Below are 27,720 nucleotides of genomic sequence, written 5' to 3' on the forward strand. Positions count from 1 at the left end.
CAGTGAGCCAGATCAGCTCCGTAAAACATTGGAACCAGTCAAATGCCATCCAACTTGACTGTTTACTACACTTCTTAATGCTGCCATCCACACTGAAAGTTGTTTTGATTAATTTGTCAAGTAAAGGCTCTTTTACTTCAAAAAAAATACATGCAAAAGTCAGGTCAGAAAGCAACATCTATCCTTGGGTTCTGTAAATATTCAACGTTATTGCAATAAATGATAGTCTAAATGGGATATAAGTGGAAAAATTCCAAATATTTAAATTACCAAAAAATCCAAATTACTAAAGAAATAGTTAGTAGACTATTACACAATCACGGGCTAATTGTAGCCATCTCAAAAAGCAGTCAATTTTTGAAGCGGCTTGCAGAGATGTAAGTATGCATCCTTTTGTGTTTAAATGTTAATTGAAGGTACACAGCTAAATCCATATGTGGTACTTTGAAAATATATAGTTTGGTATTCTCTTAAGCATTTGCTATTACTTCTACTGTTTTTTATTAAAAACAAAACTGTATTTCCGTGCTGTACAAAATCTCCATTCCTAAAATGCAAAGACTTTTAGATCTGTAACAAAAAGCAAGCAGGCAGAAAGGGATTTATTAAGATTACATTTCCTTCGTATTAACATCTGGTTTAGCACATATTGGAAGGAAAAACATTTTTAATGTACTGTTTGTGTTTGTTAATGGCCATCTTTGATTTCCCTGGATTATAATAATGAGTCCTTGAAATAAAAAAAATCAATAAATCTTATGCCCACTGTCATAAGCATGAAAAACAATACATTCCTATCCTAAATTATTTAAACAGGATTGTTTAAAATTTATGACATTACCCTGGAAAGAGGCACACAAAAGATGAGTCATATTTTTGAGAATTTTCATGTGTTATGCAGCAATGATTTCTTGCAGAGTGGCTGACGAAATATTTGGAAAGAGTAATCTTTCCAAATCAAGTTACATAACTTTGATGTACATAAATGTAATCCATTCAGTAGTCCAAGCAGAAAAGTAATATTTATGGCCCAAGCACAAAAACCTATAGCTCTAGTTGTAATTCCTACTAGGAAAACAAAACTGGAACAGGGAAGGTGAGGGAGGAGGGAAGAGGAGAAATTCATCCTTGTGCAGGAAAGCAATGCTTACTGTGCTGCCTTTGCTGGTTCTGGATGTAAGAAAATTGAATAAAACTTAAATTGCATAGAAATTCCAATGCAAATTGATAAGATGACTCCATGCAGGGAGCTGTAAATTCAGGATGCCTTAAACAGAGTCTACTTTATGTCAACCCTGCCTATTTTTGGTCCTGAGCTGACCACTTACATAAGGAAATGCTAGAAGACATGGAAATGTGGCAGCTTTCCATCAGCAGACTGGGTCCACTTGCTATTCCCAAGGGACTGCTTTGACCCTTGATGTCGCTTGAAAGCCTCTGCAGCATGTGCAGCTCTTCTTACCAACTTACCATATGCGTATCTTACTTGGTTTGTGCATGTGTGTGTGTACATGTACATATGTATGTGTGCATACTCATCAGAGAAGGATGAGATTTAAAACAAGATCAAATTTAACTCTATGGTATTTCATCTAAAAACAATCTTTACAGATGCCCACTGTATCTTCAGAGCTAAAGTATATGAAATATATAAGAATATATTTAATTTCTGGACTGTTGAAAAACATCTTTAGTACCATATTGGAAGTTGACTTAGGAACTGTGTATTTTCAAAACTCAACTACAGCAAATTAGTACATACAGTTATATAAAAAAACCTCTTCAGAAAGGAACAAATTTTATCTAGCAGAAATAATTATAACAACAATGGCTAACTTCCCTAAGCAAGCTTAATTCAACCCTCACCTGTGCACACACTACGCAGTACTCTGAATCAGAGCTACAAAGCATATTTTCCAGGCTATTGCTGGTCTTCAACTTTTCGCAGAAGATCTGTGCCTATCCAGCTGTATAGTTCAAGTGATTTGAAATCCTTACTGCCCTGAAAGAAGAGCAGTTGTGCTTGAGATCCTTGCTGTCATCTGTCACCCTCTGTGGATCTAAAAAAAGTGGCTTCCTCACTGAGGCTACCTGGCCTGTTAGCAGCAAAACTAGGGACACATTTTCTTGCTTTCATTCAAGGTGTTCACAGCTGAGAAATCACTTTTCTTCTCTCAACAGTGCAATGTGCCCAGGTTGCAGAGACTGTCCTAAGAACTCCTTTAGAGACTATATCTGAAGTATAACAAACTTGTACTGAAAATGACCAAATTCCATGTTTGCCCATGACTTAGGAATTAGACAAACTTGAGTGAGGTTTTACAGGAATAGCCAAAGATCAGCTTGGTGCCAAATTTCAAGTACTTTTTCAAAAGCACAGAGAAACTAGAACACTACAAAGGGAGGATCATAAAAATCCAACACATCCAAACCAGCGTATTCTCCTCTCAATCTGCTTCACAGAAAAAAGCTGAGCTACTTCAAAAAGATATAAAAAACACAAATACATATCTAGAAAACACAAATTATAGCCTGAGAGGAGGTAACCCAGCATAAAGTGGTTTGATCAAACTGATAGTTGATGCTACCAATATCACGTGGAAGTCCATCATGACGTACAACCTACTGCCAAAGGTTCCTTACAATGCAAAACAATGCAAACATCACCTGGATGAAACTTGCAGAGTTTACAAGTCAAAAATAATATTTTTTTGGCTTACATGTGCATCCCTAAGTGAATGCAATATTATGACAGAGAATGTATCAACAGTAATAGTAATGTTATACATACCCAATTTTACTTCTGTATTTCTGGTACATGCCACACAAACATTTCTAGACTTCACAGAATAGTATTCTTAACAGTATCAACATATGGGCTAAGTAAAATTCACCTGCAAGCTGCTGCAGTTATGATAAATTACTTTCTTTCACGTGACACCTTCGGTGATTAATAATAGATAAGACTCAAGACTACTGCAACAGATTTTATCTGATACAATAGAGGAAACAAGTAACGTTGTAGTAACTAAATACAGGCAGTCCAAAATCCTTCTCCCCATCCCCAAACTAGATAAACATTTTGTTCTACTGTTTCACTGTTGAATTAAAGCAAAAAAAACCCCCAGTAATTTATAAATTGATTTACTTATTTCAAGCATGCAGAAAGTTCTGAGCTTTAAAAAAGACATGTTTGAGAAAGCATTAGCAATATAGACAAGGATCATACAAAGACATAGCAAGTAAGCAAATAGCAACACACAGAATACTGTAAACAAAATGACTGAGCCTTAACCGAACTGGGTCCTGACATCAACAGAGTATGGAGGGGCACTATAATCCAGAGGAATTATTTTTTAGCTGACAACTATGTTAGATTATGCTAATTATTGTGACTATACTAACTATAGATGAAAATCGAGAACCAACAGGAAATGGCCAGGAAACAATGACTTATTTTTTAAACAAATTCTATTTGCATACATAAAATACAAAAAATCTAGTAGGATTTTTCAAGTCTGCAGTTTTGCTAAACAACAAATAGCAGTCATAAATCACGTGGAGTAACTGCTGATTAAGTATTCAATGAAAATTACATTATATTCTTCTTGTGCAAATAATACAGAGTCAAACAAGGTGTTATGTTCACTCAGAGATGTTTGGATACATCAACAAATCGTTCTGTGTAATCACTAGGATAAAATAGCATGAAAATCCCATAGCACGGAAGAAAGGCAGGGACAGTGGGGAGTGCCAATGCCTGCAGACAGCTGAGCCTTCCTTGGGTTCTCTGACCCTTACCCACCCCCTCTTAAACACAAATCACAAGCGAGGTTTTCAACTACTTTAGCACTGAACAACTGTAGGTTTTACAAGGAAGAATGCACAGAAACTGATTTTGTTAGCTAGTATTCAATAAAACTTCAGTAAATTGTATCTTTATTATGGAGGAAACTCTGCCCAGACAAACTGGATACCATTTAAAAGCAACCATCACTACACAGGCAACTCGGCCAACATCAAGGCGAACGCTTTCATTTTGAGCAGAGACAAGACACAGAAACATAGGTCACAGAATGACTGAAATTTAGTCATGTGTTACACACCCAGCCTAACAGACTAGTATTTTAACTACTGTAAACAACACACTTTTTTCTTTTTTAAAATCTAAGACAGACAATGAGATTTCTCAAATTATTTAAGACCTGGATATTTAAAAATAGAATAAAAGCATGACTTGTTAAGAATACACACTGAGAAGCTACACTTCATGTATTTTAAAACCCTGAAAAATGCTAAAAGGCATTTTTCTTAAAGGCTTGTCTTTATTTTCATGTGCAAAATAGAAAAGTAATCAACATCCTAGGAAAACACCACTTTATCATCTTCATGAGTAACCTTTTTATGATTTTACCGAAGTTAAAATTCATATGGAATCATCCTAAAGCACTTTAAAACACGATACAAGAAATTTTAAAAGACAGCTTAGCCAGCCAGCCTGGATATCACAATTCCTCATTTGTTCCTCCCACTTAGAAACAACTCTCTTTTAATTATAAGCAACTTAATAGCTTTGCCTATTGGAAATCCAGGGGACACAAAGTCTGCCCAAAGAAGGTAGTATGCAAGCTCTAGTTTATGCATTTTTGTTGTATGGGGAGGAAAATCCCAAGCCAGAAAATGTGTAGAAATATAAATGAAAGAAAGGAATTGAAGTTGGTGAGGTGGAAGATGTGAGAAAACAGGAGAATGACAAGCAAGATTAGCTATAAGTAATCTCTCCTGGTCTTGGAGTACTTCTCTCTCCTACCATTTTTACCTGATAAGAATTTAGATCTAAGGCAAGCACATCAACTAAGATAATTCCACAAGAGTTGAAAGCTTGCAGGGGGAAGCAGAGAGGGACAAAAAAAGCAAAATAATTAGGGAGCAGCCAACAAAATTATGGACTGATCATTAGACAATTAAATAGATGAAGTTACACAAGATGCTATCACAATTATCACAAGGTTATCATAGTTACAGTTTTTTACTCTAATCCTAAACATAAGTCCATTAGATGTTGGGAATTAAATCATTCCTGGAGCCTGTTTATTTCAGTTATCTTAGTAGAAGGACATGAACATATGGTAGAAATTTACCCTTGCCTAAAATTACTCTGCTTGTACTACATACATCATGAACACGCAGACAGGGAATGGCACTGCCAGATGTAGTGAAAGGAATAAGAGGATAAGAACAGGGTTGAAGGAGGGAAGGGCTTCCCACCATCCCTTTCACACATGCTAACGAAATATCATTTGCTGGAACAGTAAAAATCATAGCACTTCATGGTCCAGAAGGACTAGCCACAGCTGTGGTGCATGTACTCACATTAGGAATACACGGAAAAAAACCAGCAACAGGCACTGAGAAGTGAGAAGTCTGACTCAGACAGATAACCTGATACTGTAAAGCAGATGTGGAGTGAGAAAGAAATGCAGATCCACCAGCACGGAGAGGTATAATATATAGTCAGCACCATACTGCACTGACGGAGCAATATAATGTCACCAAAGGAGGAAACATTTCTGTAGTGAAAGGAAAAAATGTTATGTCACTGGTAAAGAAACAAGCAAGCTCTACAGGGACTCAAGAGATGTCTCCCCCCACCCCAAGCTCCCCAAAACCCAAAAGAAACACAACCGAGAATAAAGGAAAAGAGAAGCATGAAAGAGATCTCTGAATTAGAGGTGTTGCCTGCAGATAAGAATGAAAGGCCTTCCACTAAGAAATGGGACAACGCTAGAATAACCAAACATGGAAGAACACTGATTATAGGGAGCCAGTTCTGACCAAGCCAGTATATTTTATTTCTTTACTCATTTGTAACCTTCCCCTTCCAATATCAAGAATAGAAGGGAGACTTTGCTCTACCCAGAGTCCTATATTTCTGCATCTACTTTGCCTGTCAGTTCAGAAAGGACTGCAAGCTTTCAAAGACTGGAAATTCCTCTGGTTCTAGTCCTTGAAATAAAAATACCATGCCAATAGAAACCCCAGAGGTCACCTCTTCATCTAGTTCAAGGAGAATAGAGAATTCAACTGAAAATATTCTAAAGTCTCTAGACAATTTTGGTGGCAAATGTAAGAGTAGCTATAATTCAACTGCAAGATGATGAGCTGCATGGGAATTATTTTCTGAACTATTAAAAACTTGTTCATTTGCATAATATGTAAGGACAGAAACAACAAATAGAAATTAATTCCTTACCACTGGAAATGAGAATTCTGATTCTCAGCTGAAAGGATAAGATCAGGCGTTTCCAAATTATAAGACGAGCGCAGAGAATTTAGTGCTGTTTCCTGTTTCTGAGTAGAACAAATAAAATCCTTATTTATTTATTAAAGCCAATATTTTGACTCTTGTAAACTCATGGAAGTGAGTATCTCCTTGAAGTGTTTCCAGCTACACAAAAACAGATCAATGTTCTTGAACTGAAAAATACTGCAGAAAGCCAAGGACTGTACAGAAACAGAGGCCACTTATTCAGGCATCATCATTTTCAGCGCACGCAAAAATTCCCAAGAGAACAAACAGTGCTCTCTTCTCTAGAAAACAACTGGAAAACTATTGGGGAACTCCATATTGATGACATCGGTTTTCACTGTCTGTATTTTTCTTCAGTTTGTAAACAAAAGACTTGCTTCCTCTACTCTTCCCACCTGTAACCTGTTAAAGTTATCCTGGGCACCAACAGTCAAGATTATTTCTCTCGTATCACTATCATAAAATTTTAACTACAATTCTTTAAGCTCCACTAGCCTCTAAATTAAACTTAAATGCTTCCAGCCTTCAGTTTTTAATACGCATTTATCCCTGCAGCTACAAAGGTAACCTGATTCACTCAGAAGACTGACAAGGAGGTGCGAGGCTTACCTCATTCAGAGTCTGCTGATGCAGACCAGTGCCCCATGCTCGCATGCTGAGGTTCTGTGGGAATGGGGAAAGAAGCAAATTTGGGAAAACAGTGGTGACAGGAGCAACAGTTACAAGCAGCCGCAGGAAGAAATATTCTTCTTCCTATTGCTTGGGCTCTTTCTGTTGTTGGGGCCCTCTGAGATGCACAGGAGGAATTACATCTCCTTTGTTCTTTCTTCCTCCTTGATGCTATGCTTCATTTCCTTTTTTTGTGCTAAAGGTTAGAGGAAGGAGAAAGTACTGTTACAGGGAATAAGGAGCCAGAGGTCTAAGGCAGTTGTGGATCCATTTGTAACAGGCAGGAGACTAAGAATTATGAAGAAATGAATCATCTGGGACTTATGCTTTCCAGGTATTTTTCTTCCAGTTATGAACGCTGATCATAACTGCAGAGGAAACAGCTGCTACTAGGACAGACAGAAGAATCAATTTCTTTTTCATTTGGGGCTTTTTATTTGAAACTAATCGAAAGACCAGAACAACAGCATTTATAAAAGATATCCAGAATGACAAAGAATCTTCTGTTGATTTCAAGTCACATGTTACATACATACAGAAACTATTTCATTTCAGTAACTTATAGTCATAGTGATATTGATCAAAGGCACCTGCAACTGTCTTGGTTGCACATGCACTGTAGTAATTATGCATGCAAATGAGGAAATTAGACTTTTTGGGGGGTTGATCACCAGTATAATTACTATAACTGAATATACGATCATGGTAACTGTACACACAAATTACACATGCATGCAGCTTTAAAAACCAAGCGTTGTATTCATTGTTTCTATTTTGATAACATCCTATGGAAACACGCCTCCACTGGAAACAATAAAAAGTATTAACTTTTAAAAACATGTACATTTATTCAACCATCTACTGAACATTAAAAAAATATAACAATCCAGTAATTTTGTGTTCCAAGCTGATATATCAGCAAAGTCTCACCTCTGTCATAAGATTTACCAACCTGAAAAGAGTAACATTTAAACATAGCCTCTTACTCTTCTTTTTTATATGTATTTATTAACCTGTAATTTCATTAAGATATTAAAGGATAGGTGATTATTTGAAAAAATAATGCATATGATCAAAATTTTTAAAAAGAGCTGAGCTAAATTTCCATTAGCTCATCATAACTCTTAACAGATATAAGTGGAATTATTTTAGAAGTTTGAATTTTTATCAACCTAAACACTTAAATATACAAGATTTGATTATACTTCAGACCAGAAGAGTTGGTGCATTCAAACCCATACAAGGTATTTTTCTAAGGTACATAAACAACAACATGGAAAATATGCTTTCATCTCTCAAGCCCAGGTTTTGATCCATCCATATTAACATAAGGAACAATTTTGCTAGGGAAAAAGCATTTATTAATAAGTATTTCAAAGAATATGACAGAAGTAATAAAATATTTAGATATTGCTGTATTCTGGCAGATCACGGCGTAGTCGTATTGCCTTCAGCTTCTCTACTTTGATTTTTGTTCGCAACAGTTCTTCTTCCAGTTGCTGCTTTCTTTTCAAACCATCCCTTTTTTCTTGGACATAAAGACCAATTTTTCTCTGATTTTCTAATATTATTTGATGCTCTTCTTTCAGCATTTGTAACATCTGTGGGTCATAACCACACATTGGTCTAAAGCGTTCTCCAACCTCAAGCCTAAAAAACTCATCTCTTCTTGGTACAGGAGAGGGAGACATCATCACTCTCATATCAACTGAAGATACTGATGTTGAAGGAGACCTTTCCATAATATGCACCAGTTGGTGTTCTTCCTCTTGTTCTAAGTTCTCATTTTGCTGTGAGTCTATAATCAAAGAAGGAGGAGGTTTGACATCCTCTTCCGATTGCAACTCCATCATGACTGTCGCAGGATGGTGATCCAACATTGCCTGTGGTGAACTGGTACCAGCAATTGTTTCTTTATCGATACTAGCACTAGAACACACAAAATCATATTTAAATAAGCCATTAAAAACTATTTTTAAAAGGCGTAGCTGTAAGTAACCAAAGCTTCATTTGAAATACTACTCTGCTATCTATGCCTGGGACTCTACTTCATTACATGAACACTACCTGTACCCCTCCTCCTTTCCACCACACACCTACACAGCCCTGTCCTACTTGGATTCTATTGCTATAAAGGCAGTACAGCCAACAGAGGACTATCCTGGTAGGCCCATCTTCTGACACTGGAGAATCGAGAAGGGCTATTAGTGACAAATGAGAATAAAGACAAAGCAGCAGCAAGTCATGCAAGTGACAGAGGAAAGAGTTGATATAATATATAATGTGATTTTAAAAGGCCATTAATTTAGATTGAGTGAACTGTGGCAGAAACATTTCCATCTCCCAAACTTATTCATCTCATCCTGTTCTAATGTGTTCCCTGTTTCTGATTCATGCACCCGAGTATTTGGTTTTTTTTTAATGTAAAACAATCACTGAATAAAATTACACAAAAAGCCTTGGGAGAAGAAACCAGAGCCCAAATGATGACCCTGCCAGTAGATCAGGGAATCAAGCTAATCCTTGCTCCTTCTCTTTGAATCAGCGATCTCAGTATTTTTCCAAAGCTTCAAGAGAAGACACAGAAATGTTTCCATTAAGAACAGCCTATAGTTCTGTGCATTTCTTTTTGAAAGTACAACGCCCACTTGACTCATCTGTCTTTGTGTAAACCCCTGAGTCAGCAGCACCTCAAATCATGATTTGACATTACGTTGGCTTTGATGATAATAATGGCTCAAGCTGTTCCTGCCACTTCTCTACCATCGGTTGCATTTGAAACCCTACACTTCTGCACATCACTCCTTTATTCAGGCAATGGTTTTTTCAAGCCAGATCAGCTTCCTGATCTATTTTACAGTACAGATCTACAAAGAATACTTTCAGCATGACTGGGAAGGCAGTATAGTGTAACATGGGAACACAAATATATTAACGTGGTACCGATACCAAGACAGTGCATCGTCATGGCCATGACTGTCTAAAACAGGCTATAACTGGTGGTTGCAGATATGAGACATTCCCCAACCCTTGAACTGAGCTGCCGCTAGCAGCTAAAGACAGTGAGTGGGTCCATGATTAATTTAACATTCACAGATGCTCCCCAACCCTGGAGGACCTGAGTTGCTGTCTATTAAATTGGGGGGTGGAAGCTGTTTGTTTACACTTTTTAAACTCCTTGTGAGCCCTACAATCCACAAATTGAGAAACACTATCTGATTATTAAAACACTGTCCTGGTTAGCAATAGCTGTGGGTTCAAATTCCCAGAAGCAAAGGAGAAATTTAATTTGCACATCCTACTTCTTGTGTAAATGCACTAACTCCTCAATCAAAAGGTGGCATGATCATCTCTTCTGCATCTCTCATAGTCTTCAAAACTCTTGGTTTAAAAGAAATAAGCAGTCACAGTTGCAATTTCCAAAGGACCCCACATCTAGCCTCCCATCCATTAACAGGAAAGTACATTTTCTAGAATAAAAGCATGCAAGCTTCTCAATACTCAATTGTAAAAATGTTCAACAGGGTCAGAGCAATATATTTTCCAAAAATTAGTCCTGTCAACCACCCAAACTATTCTAACTAAAGGTTTGGGGTTTTTTTACAAAAAAAAAAGTCCATCTGAAGCAGATATTGAAAACAGACCTTTCATCTACTCCCTGAAGAAAATGCCAGGATAATCTTCATTCTACTGACTGTCTGTTACCTGAGCTGCCTGTAGAGTATCAATTATATCACCTTACTCCCTCCTCCTCATGCCACAAAGCTTCACTTTTTCCTATATACCTCTTTCTCACATTCCTTTTACTCTTCTCACTGTGCATCGGAAGTATTATCCTGCACACAAATTTTCACTTGTTTTCCCCAGTGCTGACTGTAATTCTGGGTTTCCCCCTCTTCACAACCGCAGCTTCTAATACAGCTTCCCTCCTTCTTATTTGCTGGCTCCTGGCCAGCTTCTAGCCTGAGAAAAGTGGAAACAACCAGCAGGAGAAGCAGGTCATTCCGACAAAAGGAAACAGAGAGAGAGCAGAAAGAGAAAGTGGGAGAGGTTAAAGAGAAGAAAGATAGGTAAGATTTAGTCTAACATAGACTAGATCCTCCAAACTGTGAAAAATCCATCTCTCAAAGCGTAATCCACACAGAACTAGAAAATTACCAAATCTTCAGGTAACTCTGATGAGGCTTTTTTTTCTTTGTCTTAGACTCAGTTTCTTAAGAGGAAAACAATTAGACAGCAAAGAGAGAAAGAGGGAATTGAGAAACAAAAGAGCCGCCTGTATGGTGGTTACTAATGTTGTTTCTGACAACTTGACTGAAAGAAAGACAAACAACAGTTACCACAATTGGGGGATGGTGTTTATAACCCTGCAGGCACCCATGATTCACCAGGTTTTGTTTAATCACAGCGAGCTAGAAATTGCTTAAAGGTGCGATTAAGAATTTGGATTCATTGTAAGTTGTATTTCCCTCCTACAAAACCTAAGCCATATCCTGGTGAGTTAAAACCCAATACAAGGTTTTGAAAATTAGGGTAAAATGCAACTCAGAGTTAATATTGGAACTATCAAATAATGATGTATTTGGGCAGGGAAAAAAAAATATCTTTTAAATTACATTCTTTTCCATCAGCATACAGTATATTGGCTGTTCCTAGGAACAACCATTTTGGGTAAGCAGTAATCAAGTCAACGTTCCCAGACCCATAAGGGACTGCAAAAAATGTTTAAATTATAGGAGACAAACTATGGAGATCATTAGCTCTTAATCATTCATGAAAAGCATCAGTGCTTTTTATAAGCCGATCTACAAACCAAAGTTCTCACACTATTTTTTTTCCCCTCCTTACAAAAGTTGGTAGTCAAGACACTGCAACCTTTATTAGCGCAATTAAAAGCCTCGTTTTGTTCCAGAGAATTCTTTGGAACGGTTCCTCCAGGGGCATTCACCAGGAGCAGCAGCACAGCCCAGTTGCTTCAGACTTCTTTACGCAAAGGACCCACAACAGCATATTTTTAGAGCATCTGGCATGTTGGGATTTAGACAATTGTTACCATTCAGTTCAACCAGTGGCACCATGAATCCAATTCAGCATGTGTGCGCATGCCAGCTTTTCTTAGAGTGTTACGCTGCTGCACCGACTATCAGTATATCTGATTAAAATACAGAAAGTTCACTTCCCATTAATATGCTTGGGAAAATAGGAAAAATCAGAGCTTTCTCAAGGTTGCTGGGGAGCTATTTGACTTCTTTTTCCCTCCTCCCTAGCTTAGTTTTTGTATGTGGAGGAACCAAAACCTGACCCAGGCATTTTTTGATCCCTCAAGGACCAATACAGAACCAGCAGAGTGTTGCAAGTCAGATATGAGGGGCATTAGCCAGCTGTGGGAGAAAGCCTGCATGCTGCCTGCCTGTATTATGTCTGGCTCAAATCTAGACAGTGTGTCTCACTTTACTGAGCAGTAAAAAAAAAAAAAAAAAAAAAAAAAACAACCCAACCTACAAAAAAAGAAAACTTCTACTGCTGTACCTCTCAGTTTCTCTCTATTTAAACTACCTAACGTACAATATGTAACTGCTTGGAATTTAGACTGCAATTAGCCTTGCTCCAGTTTCAGGGAACCACCGTCAATACAAGAAAAGTATAATTTAAAAAAACATTTGCACTCACAAAGGCACTGTGGTGTGGGGAGTCTTTTTTTTTTTTTAAAAAAGGATTGGGATCAGTTAAACAACATGCAAACATCAGAGTAAATAAGAGAAAAAAGGTGTATGAGTAAGGTTTCTTAGCTCTGTGAACTAACTTTATCAAAAATCTTACATAAACTAGTAATAGTTCCATATGTTGCAAAATGACTGCAGTATTACCTTAAATGGAGGAGAATAGCCATCACTTTGCCAGTGTTTGAATAATCTGCCTATTAAAAGGTAGGGGAGGGGTAGAGGTTGGAGCTACTATTTCTCTTTGATTCTCTCTTAACCCTCACTTTCCAGAGTATGACAAAGACTCTGAAACAGGCTTTGAAAGAGAGCTGAAAGAATGAATGCAGTGCTAAGTCACCATAAAGCTTCCCATAAAACAAAAGCAATATTGTTTTGCCATTGTTCCCCATTTGGGGATTTTCTCTGCTACACGTTTCCTTTAGGAGCCTGAACACAAGCAAAGCGTTACAGAGTAGATAGGAGGCGCCATAATTTTCATTCAGTAACAAAATAAAAAGAATCGTCTCACCTTTGAACACCGCTCCTGTCTCTTAAACACACATTGGAAATCTGTGGAATCATCTCCACAACTTTCTTGGTTGGCTCGGAAATGCTGCTTTTACAATCTGAGTGAGTCTCCTTTTGCTGCAATAGCTCCTGTTTGGCATATTCTTTGAGCCTCTTGTACAGCGTGCGCAGGCCCTGTGCAGTACGAGGAGGGCGATCTACTCCGATGGCATTGTAGTTATCAGCTATGATATCCCAGCATTTGTTTTTTTCCACTATTACAGAATGCTTATTGGTATGTTCCTCGAGAATTTTAACGTACGGCTTCACGAGTTTTAGCAAATCGAGCTTTTCAGATAAGGTAAAATTAGAAGATCTGGCCTTCCCAACCATTGTTATCTTTGAATTAAGGAAGCCGTTCCTGAAGCCACCATGCAGTCCCTAGCTCTGCTCAGCTCTTTTTCACAAACAGAAAAAGATCAGGCTTAACTAGGCTAGTCTCATTTAGGCCCACGCCTACAAGGGAGGGTTTATTAAAATTCCTTCAGCTTAAGCTGACGCAGGTTCAGGAAATCTGCTTAAGCCAAGCCTGACCTACATAAGGCTTCAGACTGAAGACGACGAGAAGAAACAAGCAAAATACACTTTTGTACGAAGAGGCCAGACATACGCAGGATTTAAAAACATAAAGGTTTAAAGATTAGCACGTTACCCAGCTAAAAATTACCTAATTTAGCTTGAGTAACAAGCTCTGACACATCTCCCCAGCGCTCTCACACGTATCTCAAACTGAAACCGCGCTCGAGATGATTCTACATGTAACGACGTCCCCAAAAACGCAACAATTGCTTTGTGGAACGCACTGAGCGTTACAGGGAGCGGGAGGCGAACGGCAACGGCGGCGGCGGCGGGCGAGGGCGGCGTGTGTAGAGAGCTCCCTGACAGAGCCCCCGGCCGCCGCCGCCGCCGCCGCCGCGCTCCCCTGCGCCATTTGCATAATGCTGGTCCTGCTGTCAATCAGGGGCGGCATATCCTCCAGCCGGTTAGGTTACACTCAGGCGCGGGCTTCGCAGTAAAGCTGAGCTTCTCCTGCACTTGGCAGCCCGCTCCAGCTACCTACACGGGGGCTTCTTAAAGAGGCCGCTCCCCTGGGCGGCCGAGCCTCCACGGCCAGGCGAGGCGCGGCGGAGCAGCGACGAATCGGCCTTTTATTACAACTTGGGCCGGCAGCTGCGCCCCGCGGAAACACGGCTGCCTCGCAGCGCCGGTGTCGGCGCCCTTCGGCCCGGCGCCGGGGCCGCACGCAGGAAAGGCGACGGTGGGTCGCGGCGGAGCTGCCGAGCGCGATCCAGCCTGCGGGACACTGGGATTCCCCTCATAGCCACCAGGACACTACCTACTCTTACTAGAACGCTTCCAGGCGTTCTTTCGGCATAAAAATCTGATTCTTATTAACGAGATGCGCGTGGTATGTGCGTGCCTTTCTAATGCTCGCTCGGAAACGCAGCACCTTAAGCCAAGCCCTCACCTAAAAACGCACCCAGGGCTCTAAGTTGCTGTGGTCTAAACCAAATCAGCACGTCGGAGAAAGAGGAAAAACCCGCGGATGTCAGCAGAGGTGCTCTCAAGTACAAAAAGCAAAAACTAACTTTGAAAAATGACATACACGACTCGGAGTCCGGAGGGTGGAAACGAACACCATTTGGGATAGTGGCAACAGCTTTCTCAAGCTTAACATGTTCAGCCTTGAAAACAAGGGAGCCTAGAAGGGGGGTGAAGGAAAGAGAAATCTAATTATAGTTTGAAATATCTTAAGGCTATAAAGATCTAGGTATAAGCTTGTTTGCTCTGAGGGGAAGAAACCCAAAGCAGGCACAAGCCATATTCAAAACAAGAAATTCAAACTAAACAAAGGGAAACTTCTAACTGCTAAAAATCAATTAGCATTTAGAATAACAACCACGTTTGGAACCGTTTCTGAGTCTTGGCTTGTCCGTATCACCTAACAAAATTGCAACCAGTCCACTTTGCTGGAATTGCTTTCAAGCCAAGATTAAATAAAGCATTTTATAGTCTGAAGCCCATTACACTACAATTTGAGAAACAAAATACTCATGTGGTTAGAAGCACTGTATGAAAACCATCACTTCTGAAGACCTAATCCTTCCCTATTTCCCCACACTTTGCAGTTTACTAACATTAAGAGTAAAAAGCTGCTGGTTATCTTTTTTTTTTTTAAATGCGCTTGGTTGTTCTTCAGTAACTGGGGAAAAACAAACAAACAAACAAATGTGCCTCAGAAAGTTTAGGCTCCGGCAGTATCAGAATTGAGGAGTCACAGGCAAGCCTAAACTGTACCCTCTGCTGTTGAAGCAGCTGTGCAATGCCTCAGTCTCTTGACTTGTTAGTGACAAAAAGAAAGAAGTCAGTATTCGGTTGTGTGATTAAAGGCTCCTCCCCACAGACACAAGCAGCACAGATGAACAGTCTCAGGCAGAGGAACCCCAGTAACCCAAATGAAAGAAACTGAGCCCTCAGTCTGGCTGCTCCCAGGGCTGTCAGCAACACGAGCAGCCCAGTGAGCTGGGGGTGAGGCCCAGATGGAAAAATCCACAGGAGAGGCTCTCTAGATCACCTTGCAGACTGAAGGAGGGGGTTACGGCCCACTGAGTATGGGACTCGTGAGATGCCAGGAAGAGTATTTTGGGATTGCCGAAGGCATAGTACAGGATATTTAGAGGAAGAACCAAAAGCAAGAAAAGGGAGGGATGAAGGTGCTTTGGGACAGAACAAGCATAGGAAAATATTGGGGAAAAAAAGGATAAAAGGGGCCACATGCATGTCAACAGGGGATGCTCACTACGGTTGTCCAGCCATGCCCTGTGCCTGATCACTGCAGTTTGTCCTATCTTCTTGTTCAACTACATTTGCAACTATTTTTCAGGGTGAGGGGAATCTCTACTCTGTGTGCAGGAAGCGTACATGCCAGCAACTGGAGTTGTACCACAGATCACAGGGGCCCAGCTGCTTGGGGTCCCAGCAAGCAGAGGCCAGAGCCCATGCACACTGCCTGGGTACCTATGTCAGCGTGTGATTGCTGGCAAACACCAAGCCGGACTAGCCAGCAAGTAGTCTTGGGAGCCAAGAATTGGAGCAACCATGAGTCTGGGCCAGATACTGGAGAGACCAGAAAGTCTGAGATTTGGCTACTGGAGGGACCAGAACACTGGGGGACTGGCCACTAGTAAGGTTATGAATCCGGACCAGCTGCCAGAGAGACCCAGTGCGGGTTTGTGAGGCAATTGGGAGACCAGAGGATCCAGGGACAAGCTACTGAGCAGAATAAGAGTCTAAGGCCACTTGCTGGAGGGATCCATATTGTACACATATGTATTTTCCACAAACAGGCTTTCCTCCCAGTCAGCCACTGAAGGGAAGGGATGAGGCCATTGATGCTGCTTGTGTTTGCGTGAGCACTGCATTTTCTGTACGGCTGGCCGTATATGTATGTATAGTGTGTACACATGCGCATGTGCCTGTTGGGAATACACCCTTGTGGACCTGGCCACATGAAGCTACAGCAGTCTCCTCTATGCAGGGCTATCCTAATGCAGCAACTCCTAATATAGACCTATCTAAACTTGTATTACTTTATCACCTTGCTGCTTAATGTTGCTAGAGACACCAAGTTTCCACACTAATGCAATTACAGCAAAATACCACTACAAAGATTTCTTTTGAGCAAGTGCCTGAAGGAATCAGTCTGAATTACATATTGTTCTGCAGGAGTGTAAAATAACCCTTGTAAAAACGAAGCTGGCTGCCAACCAAGATTTTTTCCCTTTTTTTTTCTTTTTAAAATAGCTCTGCTCATCAGCCTAAGGTCATATCAGTACTTGGATGAGAAATCATAGAAGGTGAGAAGCATGGATATTAATGTTACATATAGACTTCTTTGAGGTAAAACAATAGGTGTAGTTCCAAGGCAACTACAAAGAAATGTTGCTGCAGTGCACTCTTCATCCTACACCTTCCACCAACACTAGCACTTACGTAACACAGTGCACAGCCAGTTCAGGGAGATGATCCAGACGCAGACTAATCAATTATTTATTTTTGGGGGACTAGCATAAATATTTAGTTTAATAAATGAATAATTGCTTTAAGTCAACATAAATGTGGGACATTGCCAAAACAGGAGTTTCTGCCTCCCCCTAACCCTGTCATGTTCCTGCCCCTTCACTGTGCTGATATGGTGACAAATGGTCACAATATCTTCTGAGCAAGTCAGATCAGGGAACTGTCTGCAAATTCATCATTTTTTTTGGAGCTGGGTTAGTTTTAACCACCAGCAGTTCCCTGATCCTGTAAGCCACAGGACAAGTAACTCTCACAAAAGAAATACATTGAAAAAACTTCTTCAGATTCTATCTGGATCATTTTAGGAATATGGTTTGCAGTGCACCCTACAAAAACCTGTATTAGCATAACTGCGGGGAAAGCAAACCACAAGCAGGGAGGAAATTCTGGTCACTGCTGAAGAAAACAGCCACACACACACCCCCCTCACATCACTTCACTGCCTTCTATGCCTCCTGTTTTAATCCTATGCGCAAGGTACAGCTCATTTTTCCTTCATATTTTCAAGGTGGAATTCACTAATCTACTCAGAATTCTGAAAAGGAAAAAGTATTGGATTCAGCATTTTTCTTTACATTTGCTTGCTTCTTTCCTTTTAAAAAAAACCCAAATGCTTCCCAATTTAAATGTTAATATTTTAAATCCCAGTTTTCCAGTAGATGAAATCTTCGCATTTGGGAGTTCATGAAAAATGGGAGCTGTAAAAGTAGATCATTTTTCTAGGGAAAGGAAAATCAGCATAATGATTCAAAAACCAAGCAACAGCACCTTGTTGCAGAACTTCAACAGTTGGGAAATAAGACTCAAAACAACAGGTAACAGGTAAGTTCAGGTTTTGCTGTGGAAAAGTCTAGAATTAATACCAAAGAAATGATACAAATAGTGCATCCTGGAGAGCTATCAAGAGATGAATGAATCACAGCTGTAATACAGTCAGGGATTAAAGTAGCCAAATGACTATGAATTGCTGAAAAAGCTCAGTGGGCCCAAATTTTACAAGTGAAAGATTTGTATCATGGCCAATAACTGCATCAACTGGCCCATGTAAATTTAGGCATATTATGAGACAGAACACCCTGTAAAGGAGAATGTCTTAAATCAGGAGAGCATCTTGGATGGAGGGAGACAAAGGATCCTTTGTCACACAGAACTGAGGAAAAATCTCTCCATGACAGACTTAAAAAAAATTTAAAAAAAAAAAATCACTGTAAGGTACATGATTCAAAGACAAAAAAGAGAATTAAGCATGCCCTAAGAAAAAATGTGTCTTGAAAGATGCAGTTTGGATCAGACAGCAAACTTGAATGTTGAAAGGAATGACACCGGCTTAAGTGATTCAGGCTGGGACCTTCTAGTGCAAAAAAAACCAAATCAACAGATAAAGGATTGCTAAACTCTGTGAAGGTGCTCTGCCCACAAAGTGGAAGCCCCAGAATAAGTCTGAAGGACATCTGTTCTTACTTAATAATGTGCAAGCGAACTAGCTTTGCAGAGACCTGGGTTTAGCATTTGCAATCACCTAGGAGCCTGAAAATCTTAAGAACAAGAGGATGATGATGAGATTTGAATCAAAGCTGAAGTGAAACCCTGATACCCCTGTGCTCATGAGAAACTGTAAGAAGATTCAGCAGCTAGGATGGGGTATGTTACATATCAATGAATATACTGGGATATACTGGCAGCAGAAACATTTGGCAAGTATTGAGGCAGTTGCTCACTCTTGCAAATGAATTTGGCAGCTGCATAAGATGACTTGAGAGTGTCTATAGGTAGTAAGGGCTGCAAAAGTTCCATTAGGTCATCATATAGTCCTCTTTACTGACACGACAGCAAGACAGTGCCAAGTCATTTGATCTGCCTGTCTTAAGAGCCTGCTGCAGCAAAGGGTGGGTCAGAAAGTTTTCAACTCCAAAGATCTTTCATAGGGACAGTAGTTTCATGGGTAATCTCAAAAACTAAGGGTTGCAGGCATTATTCATTAAGGAGATGGTTGAGGATGACAAACTTTGTGAGACAAAGTTGCAAGACAACTTCCCCTGGAAGCTACAGTGCTTAAATACATTCTCACCAGACTTTTTAGAAATACTGTCAGATCATTTAAGTTGCATTTCAAATAATTTTCTAATTTCACTTGACTTTTTTCTCATCTTCATCAATACTTTCATCACCAATTTTGCACTTTCTTGTTCTTATCCTTGCTATACCTGAACCTCTCAGACCACTCATTTCCTTTCTCCTGCACAATTATTTCTAAACATTTCTAAACCTGTGTCCTGCATTGGGGGTGGGGAGAACAAAGGAAAGCTTTACCTCTTTTTTTCTGCATCTACTTCATTGGTCACCATATAGCATGTATTAACTTCTAACATCTAACAGTTCTTGCAACTGCTGCAAGAACAAGGGTGCATGTACCTCATGACAAGCACAGAAAATGCAGACATGAACAGTTATTACCTTTACACCACTCTCTTGAAACTAGCCTGAATTACACATGGCCTACTCCAGAGCTCTTATCAACTAAAATTCCAAGCATAAAAGCTAACTACACTTCCGTCCCCTCTGCTGATGTAAGGCATTCTCTCAACATTTAGCCCACTGAAATGGGAAATATTCAACTTAGACAATTAAAATGCCCCCCATGCCAAATTTTAAAGAATTTGTCTTCATCTCAGACTGACATTCCAGGGCCCACACATTCAGATCTGTAACCATCATTCAAACTAAGTTTGGCTTAAAGCTACAGGACTCTAAATTATAATACTGAGTGACTACACAGCACCGTGAATTAGCTCTTCACTTTATAAGTCACGTTGTTAACAAAAAAAAAAAAAAAAAAAAAGTTAAGAGCACCATTCTTTACAAATTCAGAAGTGTGTCCAGTTCCTAATACATGCTTGTATCTTCTCTGATCCTTTCTTCCAACAAGCTTTTTGATGACTGATCAGAAGCAGCTGAGAAATACAGAAAGATTTGAAAGTATGATTTTCTCAGGATATTTTGCTTAAATTCTTAAATCCCCATTAGCAAGATAGCCTCTAAAAAAAGAAATGGTGTAAGAGAAGCCAAGTTTCTGCAATTCTCCGATCTTTTCATAGAGAGATGAAAATTTTGGAGATTATGCTTTTAAATACTGACCTCAAAATACTTCCCCATGCACTATTACCTGCATTTGACATAGGAACAGCTTTCTCCATTCTAATTTTGCTCAGCGGATATTTTGAGGACAGGGAGATAATCATCTTATCACTATCTTGTTGATTTTAGGAAAGTCATATTGTGACAAAGCTGCTGTTACAGGGGAAAACTTAAGGCCCAAAGCCAAAAGCTGGGACTGAATTCTAGTTATGCTGGCATGGCAACAAAGGGGATCCAAACAATGTGCAGAGCCACAGAAAGATTTGGCAACTGTCTTTGAAGGGATCCAGGCCAAGTCTGTAATAATACTCACGATAGCTCAAAAAAATCTTCCAGTTCCCTTCAGTAAGGCATTTCTTGTCCCTCCACCTGATAGCTATATTCTCTCCATCTTTCCTTAAATCCACCTTTGTATCTATTGGAGACGGGAAAGCTAGGGGGAAAAAAAAAAACAACCACCAACCCAAACCCCCACACACCCCAAACTACGACTTTACGAAGGGTGGGAGAGGGGAAAAGAAAAACATCTGATAAAAGAAAAAAATCTGATAAATTTAGAATAGCCATATATTTTTCTTCTGCCCATCTTTACTCCTTACACACACACAGCCTGATAATAAATTTTGATAATCGGGAAGAAACTATGTGTACAGCTTCCCTCAGAATGAATGAGGAAACTGAAAGAATTATTACTGCTAAACCTGAATTCTTGAAAATAGTCTCTATACAGAGTATTTCCTAAGTTCCTCATTTTTAAAGTTCTGGTGTTAGATAATTTCATTTTCTATATATTGCAGACTATATGCCGTCTGTTTGCATGCAACTCCCAGGAGCTAAATTATACTAAATATATTGAGATAGTAAGTTCATTTCCCAACACAGCCCCTGCCACCCTTTGGAAAGGGGAGTTCTCTTTATATCTGCAGTTTCAAAATTAGGTCTCTGTCTCTGCACAGGAAAGAGTATTTAATCTTTATTTCTTGTTTACAAATTTTAATTTTCAGTAACTTAACAAGTTAAAGAAAAATGTATAAAAGATTATTGTCTCTACACGGAGCACAGCTCTCTTCAGTAGGGGATATATCACTACTCAAAAGTAAAGAACCTAGCAATTTATGGTTTTTTCGTTGTAAAGAAGCAACAATAGTTCCATTCAATAGGCAAGTTTCTACTGCAAAACTTACACTTTAATCCCTCCAACTTTTTGAAAAATGTTTAATATCTTGCATCTTGCATAATATAACTCTGTTTTTCTTTATTTTCTGACCATGTAATACCCTTCTGATTTCTGGTTTCCTTCTTCTCTCCTTCATTGTCTCCAGTAGTTCAGGTAGACATATTAGAGCACACTTAACTAGGACAAATGAAAAGTATATTTCACTGTCAATGTGTGAATATCCTGGTTATATCATCTATCATTACATAAAGCCTAGTTATTCACATGACAGCAAGATATGATCATAACAAACTATAAATTATGTTGTACTAACTGTGGAAATATCACACAAGAATTACGCAAGTCTGAATTTGTTTTACAGCAGCCTATTATACTGCATTGCAGATGGCTACCCTGTCCAGGAAACCAGCTTTGCAGTTGCTGAACATTATATGATATGTTGCCTTTCGTGGTGAAGCTGGTATAAGTTCCTCCTTCCCATATCAGTCTTGGTTGCTAATTCTACTACCTCAGTGTATCTTACCACTCAGCTGGTGGGCAGCCCAGATTCAAGATGAGTAACACTGGTTAGGGATGTGAACTTCTTCAACAGGCTAGTGTATCACACAAGCACACTATATGCTTTTACTTGCTTTCAGTCTACGGCAACTGACTCCACGTTATCTGACTATTGCTACAATCCAATAATGGTTTCTCCACTGATAGACTTTAAAACTAAAGAAGTATGGAATTAATGGCTGCTGCATTTGGTGCTTCTGAGCGCAGAAATAAAGCCCTTGAGGACAGTGTTCTGCTCGGTACATAGTTCTGGTCACTACCACACAGAAGGTGATGAATCTGTAAGAGGAGGAAGCCAAAAAAAAAAAAACCAACCCCAAGAAACCCTGAAGAATCATGAGAACAAGCAATGTCAGACTAAAGAACTTCTCATCTTTTTCTTTTGTTATTGTTGTTTTAAAAGTCCTGAGAGCTTTGAACAGTTTAAGATTACAGTAGTAAAGTTACTTTGCTAAAATGCTGTTCCCTGCTTTGCTATCATACCATCTCCATGCATAACTGTAAACAATGCATGACCACATCCAAAGGGAACTCTGAGTGTGCATAATCAGCTGGGGAAATGCTAGGGAAGGTCTTATGCCAGCAGCAGAGTAGAAGACATCATCCCACATTCCAAGCAAGAACACCAAGCAAAAGGTGTTGTCCTCAGGAGATGCCAGTGTCCCAAAGCTGCAGACCAGAAAACACAAGCCATCTAGGACTAAATAATCACAGAAGTCTCGGCGACAAGTTCACCTGCAACATGTTTACTGCTGGGCAGTGGGGTACTAGGCCAATAGGTGACAATTTGCGTGTATACCCACCATGATGGATGTATAAATGAACACTTCTGGAACCAGTGTCAGATCAGATATATGGACAATTTCTCTTCTGATACATTTACATCAATCTAGTTTTCTTAACCAATCCTCATCTCCTGAGATGAACTGATCAAACAGGTACAGATGACACCTAAACAGTAAAGAAACTATCCTGAATTGAGAAACAGCTTGTCTATAAACTTGTCTATTCACTATTATAAACTATTCTGTCTATAACATTCCAGGGAAAGGAGGTCATTTTAAATCATAAAGAGCTAGCAAAGTAATTTGATACTATTTTGAATAAGAAATGACAAAAAAATTTACAAACTTGTAAAATCTAACTTGCAAACAGTGCAGTAATAAATGATTTGCACTCAGGCAACCAGTAACACCTTATTTGCACTAAGGTGTAAGTGGTAATTATTAAGACCTACAGATGTCTATGCAGTATCTTTTACCCAAAGACTTAACTGCTTTACCAGCTGTTTATAAAAGCATTTGAAGGGCCCACTGAACCACAGCTATATGTGCAGCTCCACTACTAAAATAGACAGACAGTAAAAATACCCTTGACTGGACTATCTTTTCCAGTTGAGTCTGTGAAGTGCAATAATAGAAATGAATGCAATAACAGAAATTACAATTAATACTTCTACTTTTGCAGATATCCAAGTAATTCTAGCGATAACATGCTTCATTATGAGATGTCAGGCCTGAATGTTTTTAGTTGTATTATCTAGAAACCAAAAGTAGGCAGTTAGACTGAAATTGGACAATATGACAAATCCTGAAAATAACATTTTTTAATCCTCTGATTAAAAGTGATAGGCAATTGATTGCTACTGTCACAACTGAATGAAAAGTGGATTTTCTCTTATAACACTCAAATTAATTGGTTAAGGGGTTTTATTCATATGAAGTGACAGAAGGTATCAGACTAACCTGTAACAACGTTCTAGAAAGCTGAAGGAGCCAACAAAAATTCCTATTATGAAAATAAAACTGACTTAAATGAGCAAAGAGTCTAAACCTTATAGACCAATGTACTTGGTAAACATTAACACCCCAGAGAAGATAGAGAAAATACATTCAAAGCTATATGCAAATAATAAATACAGTTAATATCATAGGCATGAAAAACATTCAAAAACATCTGTTGAGAGGCATAGGATGAACACATTAACCCTGTTATGAAATACAATCCGTTTTCATTGTTAGCTCAAAGATAATATTTGAGTACGACTTCCGACAAAGTTCCTCTTGGAAGACGCATTAACAGATGTTAGTGATGGATGAAACAAAGTACTCCTGAACCAAAAACCAAACAGGAGGTGAGCTGTAACAGAATAAAACTCTATATCCAGCTTTTCTGTTCACCTGCGTCAGGTTCAATGACATCTCAGTCCACCTAGAATGTTGTGTCTAAGTATGCAGGTGAAAAACCTATTCACTTCCACACACAAGACAGTAAGGCCAAAGGAAAAAACAAAGCAACATTCTCCTGGATTAAAAATACCAACAGAAAGCAAGCTGCAAACTCAGATAATAAGCATAAATTAAATCAATTATGTATGTTTTATATAAATTAAAAAAAATATATTAAAAATGTTGTGTGGTGGTGCATTTCTTGCCCTCTCTCTGGGCTGATCTACGAATTCGGGAAGTCTCACCAGGCCTTAGCGTAAGCGTAATGAGTAGGGCAGTTAAGCATCCCTTGACCGTATCAGGAACTCTTGCAGGGCTCAGACAGGGAGTTGTGCTGACCATTCCAAGGACTCCTGCTGCGCAGCAGAGGTGGGGGACGAGAGTAGAGATAATTAGTTTTCTCCTGACAACCTTGGGACATATCTCAGTCCTCTCCTTACAGCCTTGGAGCATCCCGTATCTGAATCTTAAGTCATTCTCTGACAGCCCTGGAGCCCTCATCTGAATCGTAACTCATGCAAAATGGTACCAGTGCAACTGGAATTCTAGTAATTTGCTGATGACTAAAGCCAATCATCTCCCAAACCTATAAACAGTGGTACTAAGTGAGACCCTCTGAGCTCTCCTGGACCACAGCGGGCTGCATCCAGCATCTCCCTCTGAGTGGGACACCTCTCAGCTCGCAAGCTGAAAAGTTTGCAAAGATTGGAGGTCTGTTGCCAAAAGCCAACAAGACTTGGGCTGATACTGTCCGCTCCTTGAGGCTCAACCCTTCACCCATTGAGAAAGATGCTAAAGCATTTGATGTGAATATTTTCACTGAACTCGAGGGGAATTTTTAACAGGTATGCCTCTTTTACTCGCTTACGTATCTCTTAGTGTCTTTATGCATGTGTGTGTACTAACCTGAACATTTTATAGCAAGTATATTAAAAATACTGCTTTTCAAATCTATACTTAAATTACTGTTGTGAACTTTATTCGACTGTGAATGAATCTCAGGCTGCTATTATAATCTCTTTGGATATAAACCATTGACTATTGACTGAGACTAGGAGTCGATCCAGCTGCACTTAGACTCTGACAGGAGTTTAGAAAGCAAGGGGGTCTTCTCTGAACCTCATGACTCAACAGGAGGATCTCCCCAACTTTTTCACATTCCCAATCTCTGTACAAATCATGAGAAAGCAATTCTAACTCGATTTTTCTTTGTATGTTTCTCTTTTACCCTATTGTGTCTTTGGTCTCTGTATACATAATTTTAGTTTGATTCTTACTTTATTTTCTTTTGTGCATTTCATCCATGTATTAAGTAACAGAATGACCTTGCCATCGAATTTTGTGAAGTCACACTTTTATTTAAATTCCTGTTAAATCATTTTTACTAACACCATTGGAGGCAATTCTTTAAGCAGTCCAAACCACTCCATTTCGTGACAAGTTGAAAAAGGCAATGTAAGTAAAAACCTCAGTTCTGGCCAATCCTGCTGACTAGCAACACTGAGAAGATACTAAGAGATCTGCCTGTCTGTTTTTTTCTTCATATTCAAGTTATTTGTATTTTTTTGTTATTGCTTATAGGTCCTCAGAATGTAATGAGGACAAGTAGAAGCCAAGGACCTTTAAGAGCTGCAATAATATCCTTCCAAACACATTTATGATTTTGTTTTCAATTACTGTTAAATAGTTTAGGAATTTTAAAGTAACTTTCATTTTTAAAGAGCATCCAGACTTATCTGATAAATTCTCTGGCAGCATGTGAGGAAAAGTACTAATGACAATGTCAAATAAATTACCTCCCCTCCACACATCTGTTGTCAGTGTCAACAAGTACTATATTCTGAATACAAAACAAAGGTACCAAAGAGATTGCTGTTCTCTTTGCCTCTTAAAAACAAGCAAACACTGATTCATAAAGCAGTCGTAAAGTTAATTTTCCTACAAAGATATGTATTTATGGAAAAACATCATTTTCCAGTCTTCACAACTCATAATCGTGATTAGTAAACGGCATGTTGAACAGCATGTTCAATATCTTACACCTCAAATTGTCTTAAAATTACAACACATAGGTGGCTTTCACTCAACAACAGTTGCTACAATGTTATGAAAACGTCTTTAGAAATATCTCATTTCACAGAATTTCAGAGTCCCTTACACTTTACTATTATTAGTGAAATTTTAGGAAAAAGTTTATTTTGAGAAGAAGCCTAGAAAAGCAAGTATTTTTTTAAGCCAGATATGCTATAATTTTTAGATTGGTGTTATCTAATCAAATCCTTACTTGTCTACTCCAGGAAACAGACAGCATGTGTCAGATAACAAGGGTTTTTTTGAAAGAATGTGCAGCATTTTCAGGGCTGGGTTTCAGAAAGATTAGCTCTATGAACAGTGCAGTTGTCCAATGGTCCACAGGTGTTTCACAAGAATTATCAATGGAAACTGGGGTATTTATTTACACATTCCACTGCTGCACTGGAAACCCAAACACAGCAGCTTTGAGGATGATATAAAGCTAACAGAGTTTATCATCTGCATTAAATGACATGGAGACAATAAACCAAATTAATGCATACACACAGACTTTCTCAATCTTTAAATTATTTTAATGCCCCTTTAACAGAGAAGTCTTCTTTGGCTGCAGAGACTGGCAGTCAGATATAATTCCATTACAATATTAATAATAATAAAAAACCCAAACTGACTCTGGCTTTCACAACTGGTTTCCATTACTTCTGAATTTCATACCAGAAACAGCTTTAACAAAACAATTCCTTTTCACACAACAAAGGAGGTTATGGTTTACACAATCTACGTAATTGCTACATTAGCCATAATGAATAGCAGACAAAAGTGACGTAAAGGGCAGAAGCTGTCTTGGAAAATCCAAGTTATCAAGAAATTACTTAAGATTTAATGGAGCCTCAATGCAGGATTGTTTTCACAGTACATCACCAGTGAACCTGATGACCATAACATTGACATTAGATATCTTTATTTTATACCACATTTCATCATAGCTTTACAAAGACTTGCAGGTTAGCCCCATTCTACAGACATAGAAAGGCTTTGGCACAAAATGGCTTGTTCAGTCACTCAGAAAGGTAGCAGCACAACATTAACAAAAACAGCTCAACCAGTCTCACTCCACAACTTTCTGGTTATTTTTCTGAAGTCATCACAGAGAACCCATACCAGCTGCACCCAGAATTCACGATACTGAAAAAGCATTTAGTATCTTTTCCACTTCACGGCACTTTTTATTGGGAAGACTGCTGATTTCTCATATTATTT

The 27,720-nt window shown here is 39.0% G+C and overlaps 2 protein-coding genes across 3 annotated transcripts in view; both read right to left on the reverse strand.

The window, feature by feature from the left end:
- RAD54B (RAD54 homolog B) overlaps positions 1 to 27,720 on the reverse strand; it is a 72,014-nt gene that overhangs the window by 37,630 nt on the left and 6,664 nt on the right. The window contains exons 1-2 of one of the 2 annotated variants that reach the window (XM_075023606.1): positions 6,920 to 7,001; positions 6,254 to 6,351 (exon numbers count right to left, since the gene is read on the reverse strand). The exons of the other annotated variant lie outside the window; for it this stretch is intronic. The gene's annotated coding sequence lies outside the window, so the exon portion shown is untranslated. Of the gene's footprint in view, positions 1 to 6,253; positions 6,352 to 6,919; positions 7,002 to 27,720 lie in introns of those variants that run through there. 2 annotated transcript variants of the gene reach the window in all.
- Positions 7,632 to 14,139, reverse strand: FSBP (fibrinogen silencer binding protein). Its single transcript, XM_075023607.1, has 2 exons — positions 13,211 to 14,139; positions 7,632 to 8,908 (listed from the first exon to the last, which is right to left on the reverse strand). Exons 1-2 carry the CDS (start codon positions 13,579 to 13,581, stop codon positions 8,383 to 8,385), a joined length of 897 nt encoding a protein of 298 aa, XP_074879708.1. The 5' UTR covers positions 13,582 to 14,139; the 3' UTR covers positions 7,632 to 8,382.

This window comes from Buteo buteo, chromosome 3 (assembly GCF_964188355.1).
Source record: "Buteo buteo chromosome 3, bButBut1.hap1.1, whole genome shotgun sequence".
Classification (NCBI taxonomy): domain Eukaryota; kingdom Metazoa; phylum Chordata; class Aves; order Accipitriformes; family Accipitridae; genus Buteo; species Buteo buteo.